The following is a 10,000-nucleotide window of genomic DNA, read 5'->3' on the forward strand; positions in this document are numbered from 1 at the left end:
TTTCAAAGGGACCGTAGTCAGACCAATGTGGTCTGTAAATGATGCGAAGCACTCGTCTCCTTAGCCGCGCTCACCCTTTAGAGCACAGCCGCAGGAAATAGTTTGTCTCAGGTTTCTCTACGTTTACATTTTCAGACTATTTTCTTACACTTTGGTAAACATTTCTGACATATTCCTTATTTTTGCACCTTCATTTTAAGTGCTTATTATTAAGCGTTCAATGTGATTTTACAATTTTGTTTACATTTTTTGATTGTTTTCCATGCTTGTGTTGACATTTCCTTTCTGCCTTGACAGCTGAGGGCATTAAAATGACATTTGAAATAAAAATGTTTACATTCAATACATTTTTCTCCTGGTCCCAAATTGATAGGTCATTTAAAAAAAAAATCAATAATAATCGATATCAACTGATACAAATCACTAATATCGTGATACAGTTCTCAGCCGTATCGCCCAGCACTATTAAATACCACAGACATTTCAAAGGCACTAATCCCCTCCAGAGAGCAAGTAACCCTAATAAGATTTATTTATTTTTTTTAACAAATATTTTGAGAAACCATGAGGACAACTGTACTTGGATAGAGTAAAGCATTCTGGGAAATAAAGTAGTTTGCCACCATTTTCCCTAATTTGAAAGTAAAATAATATACAATTTTGCATGAGGTTCATAGTATTTGTGATATATGGAATAAACAATTAATTTTTTTTTTTAATGTTTTCCCACTACCAACACAAATATTATGAATACGATAAATACACGTACGTGCTGGAAATAAATATGCGTTGTGACGACTCGGTGTGCCCGCAGGAAGCAGCATCACGGAGGCGCGAGTGTTCCGGGAGGCGCGGGGCAGGAACAACACCGAGCCGCACATCAAGAGGCCCATGAACGCCTTCATGGTCTGGGCCAAAGACGAGCGGAGGAAGATCCTGCAGACCTTCCCTGACATGCACAACTCCAACATCAGCAAGATCCTAGGTCAGTACTTGCGAGTACTACTAGAACTGCGACTGCAACGCGGTTTCCAGTGAGGATTTTGTAAGGTTTTGTCAGGGAAATAAGTATTGGTCGTGGCAACCAGCAAGTGTTCTGAGCATCACAGAGCAGTTAGAGTACACAAATGAGCACTTTGCTTTTCAGAAAGTACTACTAGTCTCAGTTTAGTAGGCGTATAAAATACACACGTGGCACAAACACTCTCTGAGGACCTGAGGGGACAAGACTGTAGACCTGCTTAAGACTGGACCGGACCACAAATACAGTTTTCTACTGCGTAATGTTTCTCTCAAATACTCTACATGTATACTGGTACAGTATGTATGCAACCCTTGCTCACCAACTACAAGTACTACAAATACAAGAAACTACAATACACTACTACAAGTACTACTACAATAACCTGCAAGTTCACTACAACAAGTACTACAACTACAAGAAACTGCACGTGCACTACAACAACTACCTACAAGTACACTGCAACAAGTACTACAACAACAAGAAACTACATGTGCACTACTACAACTATAATAAACTACAAGAAACTACAAGTACACTACTACTATAAGAAACTGCAAATACTACAACAAGAAGAAACTAAAAGTACACGACTACAACTATAAGAAACTACAAGTACACTACAAGTACTATAACTACAAGTACACTACTGCAAGTACTACTACTACAAGAAAATGCAAATGCTACAACAACAAAAAACTACAAGTACACTAATAGAAGTAATACAACAACAAGAAACTATAAGTACACTAATACAAACTATAAGAAACTACAAGTACATTACTACAAGTACTACAACTACAAGAAACTTCACATGCTACAACCACAAGAAACTACAAGTACACTACTACAACTACTGCTAAAAGTAACTACAAGTATACCACAAGTACTATAACTACAAGTACACTACTACAAGTACTACTACAAGAAACTGCAAATGCTACAACAACAAAAAACTACAAGTACACTAATAGAAGTACTACAACAACAAGAAACTACAAGTACAATAATACAACTATAACAAACTATAAGAAACTACAAGTACTACAACTACAATAAACTGCACATACTACAACCACAAGAAACTACAAGTACACTACTACAACTCCTGCTACAAGTAACTACAAGTACACTACAAGTACTATAACTACAAGTACACTACTACAAGTACTACTACTACAAGAAACTACAAATGTTACAACAACAAAAACTACAAGTACACTAATAGAAGTACTACAACAACAAGAAACTGCAAGTACATTAATACAACTATAAAAAACTATAAGAAACTACAAGTACTCTACTACAACCACAAGAAACTGCACGTACTACAACCACAAGTAACTACAAGTACACAACTACAACTACTGCTACAAGTAACTACAAGTACACTACAAGTGCTATAACTACAAGTACACTACTACAAGTACTACTACTACAAGAAACTGCAAATGCTACAACAACAAAAACTACAAGTACACTAATAGAAGTACTACAACAAGAAACTACAAGTACACTAATACAACTATAACAAACTACAAGTACTACAACTACAATAAACTGCACATACTACAACCACAAGAAACTACAAGTACACTACTACAACTCCTGCTACAAGTAACTACAAGTACACTACAAGTATTATAACTACAAGTACACTACTACAAGAAACTGCCAATTCTACAACAACAAAAAACTACAAGTACACTAATAGGAGTACTACAACAACAAGAAACTACAAGTACACTAATACAACTGTAACAAACTATTAGAAACTACAAGTACATTACTACAAGTACTACAACTACAAGAAACTGCACGTACTACAACCAAAAGAAATTACAAGTACACTACTACAACTCCTGCTACAAGTAACTACAAGTACTATAACTACAAGTACACTACTACAAGTACTACTACAAGAAACGGCAAATGCTACAACAACAAAAAACTACAAATACACTAATAGAAGTACTGCAACAACAAGAAACTACAAGTACACTACCACAAGTACTACAACTACAAGAAACTGCACATACTACAACAACAAGAAATCACAAGTACACTACTACAACTACTGCGACAAGTACACTACAACAAGTACTACAACAACAAGAAACTGTGCACTACTACAACTTTAAGAAACTATAATAAACTATAAGTACACTACAAGTACACCAAGTAGTACGTCACATTTTACTTTGGAATTAAATACTTATTTCACTCAATCGAATACAAATTATTTTATAGTATTCATTTCATGTTAGCATTTTTTTAAATTTTTAATTAAAATAAATGTAAAATAAAAACGATAGCCTGTTCATATTTTTGTAAACTCAGCAGGGGGATCAAATACTTATTGTAGTAGTAGTAGTAGTAGTAGAAGTATTTATTAGTTGTATGTTACTGGTGTGAAAATGTTTCCTAGCTTTCAACATTAGCCTAAACAGTAGCGTAAACATTAACGTGAACATTAGCATGAACATTAGCATGAACATGTTGGCTTACTTTCACTTTTCTGGCCTCACCGTGACATAGATGACAAAGTAGATAGCATAGTTAGCAAGGCGACGTTATCGATGTGCTCGTTAGCAAGCTACTTCGTGTCGTCATGACGACACAAATTAGCACAATGAAGTACGACTACAAACTGTGGACGACTTCACCAGTGAAACTATTGACTCTGATATTTTCCAAGCTTGTTTTCTTCAACATGATTGAAGAAATATAGAAAAAACTGTTGAATTGTAATATCGGACACTTCATGAAAATATTTCAAACGTTAAATAGCGTTAAAATGACATAAAAAACAAAACAAGCTTTTTGTGATTAGCTAGCTTACCTGACACACCACAGCCATCTTGGAAAAGTCACATGACTGTCATGTGACCTCTAAATGTTTCCTGTAAGGAATTTATTTAGCACAAAACGGAACATTGCCCTTTTTTTAACACTTTTAAAGTGTTTAATGGGTTAAAGGGCGCATCTTGTACTGCCTTTGGAGTTGAAAGACAACTTTTGAGCTTGTTTAGGAGTACAGTGGATGCTCTTGTGTACACTTCCTGTGTGACATCATAACACAGCTGGGTCTGTTTCCGCCTCCACTAAAATGTGAGTTCTCTTTGCCGTAAACGTTGATAAACACCAACGTGTCTTGTGAATAAACCTACTTCCGCTGCTTGCGGGATTCGGCTTTTTTGCACTCTTTGTTATAAATACAACCTTCTGAAAGCTCTTGACGCCAACACTGGGGGACAGCGCAGGTTTGCATTTGTCTTGCTATGCTAGCTGCTAACACACATGCTACACACAGAAGAATGTCAGCTAAAAGCTCGAGCGAACCACTTTTAGGTAGAGATGCTTTAAAATGTAATATCGGAAATTATCGGTATCGGTTTTTTAATTATCGGTATCGTTTTTTTGGTGTTTTTTTTAGTTTTTTTTAAAAAATGAAATCAACATAAAAAACACAAGATACACTTACAATTAGTACACCAACCCAAAAATCCTCTCTCCCCCATTTACACTCATTCACACTCATTCACACAAAAGGGTTGTTTATTCCTGTTATTAATATTCTGGTTCCTACATTATATATTAATATATATCAATACAGTCTGCAAGGGATACAGTCCGTAAGCACACATGATTGTGCGTGCTGCTGGTCCACTAATAGTACTAACCTTTAACAGTTAATTTTACTCATTTTCATTAATTACTAGTTTCTATGTAACTGCTTTTATATTGTTTTTACTTTCTTTTTTATTCAAGAAAATGTTTTTAATTTATTTATCTTATTTTATAAAATTTTTTAAAAAGGATCTTATCTTCACCATACCTGGTTGTCCAAATTAGGCATAATAATGTGTTAATTCCACGACTGTATATATTGGTACCGGTTGATATCGGTATCGGTAATTAAGAGTTGGACAATATCGGAATATCGAATATCGGCAAAAAGCCATTATCGGACATCCCTACTTTTAGGAAAACAGAAGACAATTAAAAACCACCGGCGCCTGAACGTAAACGTGAAGCAAAACTCGAACGCCACAAGCTTAAAGGCCTACTGAAATGCGATTTTCTTATTTAAACGGGGATAGCAGGTCCATTCTATGTGTCATACTTGATCATTTCGCGATATTGCCATATTTTTGCTGAAAGGATTTAGTAGAGAACATCGACGATAAAGTTCTCAACTTTTGGTCGCTGATAAAAAAGCCTTGCCTGTACCGGAAGTAGCAGACGATATGCGCGTGACGTCACCGGTTGTGGAGCTCCTCACATCTGCACATTGTTTACAATCATGGCCACCAACAGCGAGGGCGATTCGGACCGAGAAAGCGACGATTACCCCATTAATTTGAGCGAGGATGAAAGATTTGTGGATGAGGAAAGTGAGAGTGAAGGACTAGAGGGCAGTGGGAGCGATTCAGATAGGGAAGATGCTGTGAGAGGCGGGTGGGACCTGATATTCAGCTGGGAATGACTAAAACAGTAAATAAACACAAGACATATATATACTCTATTAGCCACAACACAACCAGGCTTATATTTAATATGCCACAAATGAATCCCGCATAACAAGCACTTCCCCCCTCCCGTCCATATAACCCGCCAATACAACTCAAACACCCGCACAACACACTCAATCCCACAGCCCAAAGTATCGTTTACCTCCCCAAAGTTCATACAGCACATATATTTCCCCAAAGTTACGTACATAACATGCACATAGCGGTACGCACGTACGGGCAAGCAATCAAATGTTTGGAAGCCGCAGCTGCGTACTCACGGTACCGCGTCTGGGTATCCGACTCAAAGTCCTCCTGGTAAGAGTCTCTGTTGTCCCAGTTCTCCACAGGCCAATGGTAAAGCTTGACTGTCATCTTTCGGGGATGTATACAATGAAACATCGGCTGTGGTTGTGTTGCTGCAGCCGGCCGAAATACACCGCTTCCCACCTACAGCTTTCTTCTTTGCTGTCTCCATTGTTCATTGGACAAATTGCAAAAGATTCACCAACACAGATGTCCAGAATACTGTGGAAGTTTGCGATGAAAACAGACGACTTAATAGCTGGCCACAATGCTGTCCCAAAATGTCCTCTACAATCCGTGACGTCACGCGCAGGCGTCATCATACCGAGACGTTTTCAGCAGGATATTTCGCGCGAAATTTAAAATGGCACTTTAGTAATCTAACCCGGCCGTATTGGCATGTGTTGCAATGTTAAGATTTCATCATTGATATATAAACTATCAGACTGCGTGGTCGGTAGTAGTGGGTTTCAGTAGGCCTTTAATAATAATAGATTTTATTTGTAAAAAGCACTTTCCGTTGAGTAAACAACCTCAAAGTGCTACAGCAGACCAGGGCAAATTAAGGCCCGGGGGCCACATGCGGCCCTTAAGCTTTTCAATCTGGCCCGCCGGACATTCCCAAATATTTTTTTTTGATCTTTAAGATGGAAAGTGTAGCTGCCATTATGATGTGCAGTGATGTTTTCAAATTACCATAAGTCTTGAACTATACAACGTATTTCAATGGTTGGAATCTGCGCTTTTGCATGATATTTTAGCGACGAGTGTTGTCCTGATACCAAAATTATTTCGATACTTTTCGACACTTTTCTAAATAAAGGGGACCAGAAAAAAATGCATTATTGGCTTTATTTGAACAAAAAATCTTAGGGTGTGGCGGACCGGTACTTTTCAGAGGCGGTATGGTACCGAATACGATTCATTAGTATCGCGGTACTATACTAATACCCGTATACCGTACAAACCTACTCGTTACTATGGTAATCTACGTCACAGCAGGTCAGACGAGGCACCAAGCAGTGTGGGTGGGGAGTGTTTCCACAGAGTGTTTCTAGAGTGGAAAGCCTGAAATGTGGGTGTCAGGGACAGACGTGGAAGGAGATTTTTACAAGAAAGTTCTAAAGCTTAGTGATGTATCAAATTGTAGGTGTTTTTTGTTTTTTTTACCTTTCGCTGTGTTTGTTGCATTTTTGTTGCATTTGGCTTGATTGTAAAATATGTCGATTGAGAGGGGGTGTGACGTTCATATGTTGTCAATATTCAGGGTTTTATCGTTCATAGAAAATTTTAAAATTCCATTCCGTTTTTAAGGCGGTCTGTCATAACATGTTTAGCATTCAATCAGACTTTATTGTGAGGTTTTGTATTGGTTTTCCTAAAAAATAGATATACCGGCCCCCAGACACATTTATTTCTCTAAATTTGGCCACCCAAGTCAAAATAATTGCCCAGGCCTGTGCTACAGTGTATTAAAAAAAAAAAAAAAAAAAAGATAATAAAAATAAAAACTAGAACAGCATAATAGCTAGAACTAGTATGCATATATCTATATTAAAAAAAGGCTTTTTTAAAAAGAAGGGTTTTTAAGCCTTTTTTAAAAGCATCCACAGTCTGTGGTGCCCTCAGGTGGTCAGGGAGAGCTTTGATTTTGATTTTTGATTTTTATTAAGGATCCCCATTAGCTGGTTGCCTCAACAACCCACTAGTCTTCCTGGGGTCCACAATTCAATACAATTACAAGTAAAAGCATATAATTATAACTACACAATACAGAATTAAAAAAAAAAAAAAAAGAATAAAACAAAAGCATCCATAAAAAAACAAGCAAACAATTTACAGTCACAGATTAATAATTACCATATAAATATAACTACACAATATAAAACCTAACAAATCATCAACGAGCAAACTAATTTAAAAACTCAGATAAAATATTACTCTCCTTTTAAAAACCTGTTTACTTTCAATGCTGGTGAGAATTCGAGGCAGGTTATTCTTTGTCCTCGGAGGTTGGAGGAGGTTAGCCTGTCCGGAGCGGAGGTGTCGTGGCGGTGTCGTGTGAGAACAATTATCTTATCAGACAGAAAATAAGCAAATATCACCCTTATTTGAGATATTTAATCTTACTTAGATTTCAGTTTTTGCAGTGCAGCATTCACACGGAATGCAGGGTTTCGCCATACCTTCATACTTTTGCCTGACCAAACGGTCAGGCTACAAAATGGTCGATCCAAAGACGAAAGTACGTCCGTGGTACGACCATCGCTGAGCTCCTCCGCCTGTGCCGTAGGTTCTCGCTGGAAAGCTATGACCAACCAGGAGAAGCAGCCGTACTACGAGGAGCAGGCCCGTCTCAGCAAGATCCACTTGGAGAAGTACCCCAACTACAAGTACAAGCCGCGGCCCAAGAGGACGTGCATCATCGACGGCAAGAAGCTGCGCATCGGCGAGTACAAGCAGATGATGCGCTCACGACGCCAGGAGATGAGACAGTTCTTTGTTGGGTGAGTCGTACTGCCAGTTGATAGACATTTGTGAAGTACTGCTGTAAAAAATATACATTCATCTGCTGGATAATAAACACGAATCTCATAGAAAATCTATATTTACCTTCTGGAAATTAAACATGAATCTTCTGAAAAATAAACATGTATCTGCCGGAAAAAAAACACCAATTATCAAGAAAATATACATTTATCTGCTAGAAAAATAAACCTTTAATCTGGTAGAAAATAAATATTAATCTGATGGAAAATTAAAATAAATCTGATGGAAGATAAAAATAAATCTGATGGAAAATAAACAATCTGCTGGAAATTAAACATTACTTATCAAGAAAATATACATTTATCTGCTAAAAAAATAAACCATTATCTGGTGAAAAATAAACATTTATCTAATGGAAAATAATCATTAATCTAGTTGAAAATCTACATTGACCTGCTGGAAATTAAACAAAATATATTTAAAAAAATAAACATTAATCTGCTGTAAAATAAAGATTAATTGTAAAGAAAAAATACATTTATATGTTACAAAATAAACCTTTATCTGATTGGAAAAAAAAACATGTATCTGCTGGAAAATAAACATTAATCATCAAGAAAATAAACATTTATTTGCTAGGAAATAAACCTTTAGTCTGGCAGAAAATAAATATTTATCTAGTGGAAGATAAAAAATAAATCTGTTGGAAAATTAACAATAATCTGCTGGAAATTAAACGATACTTATCAAGAAAATATCCATTTATCTGCTAAAAAAATAAACCATTTTCTGGTGAAAAATAGACATGTATCTAATGGAAATTTAGTTGAAAATTTACATTGACCTGCTGGAAATCAAAGAAAATACATTTTAAAAAATAAACATTAATCGGCTGTTAAATAAACATTCATTGTAAAGAAAAAATACATTTACCGTATTTTTCGGATTATAAATCGCTCCGTAGTATAAATCGCACCGGCCAAAAATGCATAATAAAGAAGGAAAAAAACATATATAAGTCGCACAGGAGTATAAGTCTTACCGGCCGAAAATGCATAATAAAGAAGGAAAAAAACATATATAAGTCGCACTGGAGTATAAGTCGCCAGTCCCTTACAAGTTTCTCGCTTACTCCAAACTTTCTTTCTGCTGCTCGATTGCCGTTTTCTGCTGCATATTTCACTACTTCCAGCTTGTAACCTGCAGTATATGATTTCCTTTTCGGTGCCATTTTTGTTCAGCCCTTCTCAGTTTTTATAAGTTACCGCCAATGTTGAAATGATCAATTTTCATAGGTACGGAAGTAGTAGCAGGTAGCATCTTTTTTTTCACAATGCATTTCTGCCATGACCCGCCCCCGCCAAATTTGTATTGGTTGACGTGTGTGTGTGACGATTGCTGATATACGCCTAGTCTCTTACGTGAATGAGATAAATAATATTATTTGATATTTTACGGTAATGTGTTAATAATTTCACACATAAATCGCTCCAGAGCATAAATCGCTCCCCCGGCCAAACTATGAAAAAAACTGCGATTTATAATCCGAAAAATACGGTACATGTTAGAAAATAAACCTAGCTGGTAGAAAATAAAAACATGTATCTGCTGGAAAATAAACATTAATCATCAAGAAAATAAACATTTATCTGCTAGAAAATAAACCTGT

The 10,000-nt window shown here is 36.5% G+C and overlaps 1 protein-coding gene across 1 annotated transcript in view; it reads left to right on the plus strand.

Annotated features, from left to right (window-relative positions):
• Positions 1–10,000, plus strand: part of LOC133646903 (transcription factor SOX-6-like) — a 281,000-nt gene that overhangs the window by 264,846 nt on the left and 6,154 nt on the right. The window contains 2 exon segments of the mRNA XM_062042819.1: positions 815–985; positions 8,135–8,348. Of these exon segments, the coding sequence (XP_061898803.1) occupies positions 815–985; positions 8,135–8,348 (385 nt within the window).

Source organism: Entelurus aequoreus, linkage group LG03 (genome assembly GCF_033978785.1).
Source record: "Entelurus aequoreus isolate RoL-2023_Sb linkage group LG03, RoL_Eaeq_v1.1, whole genome shotgun sequence".
Lineage (NCBI taxonomy): Eukaryota > Metazoa > Chordata > Actinopteri > Syngnathiformes > Syngnathidae > Entelurus > Entelurus aequoreus.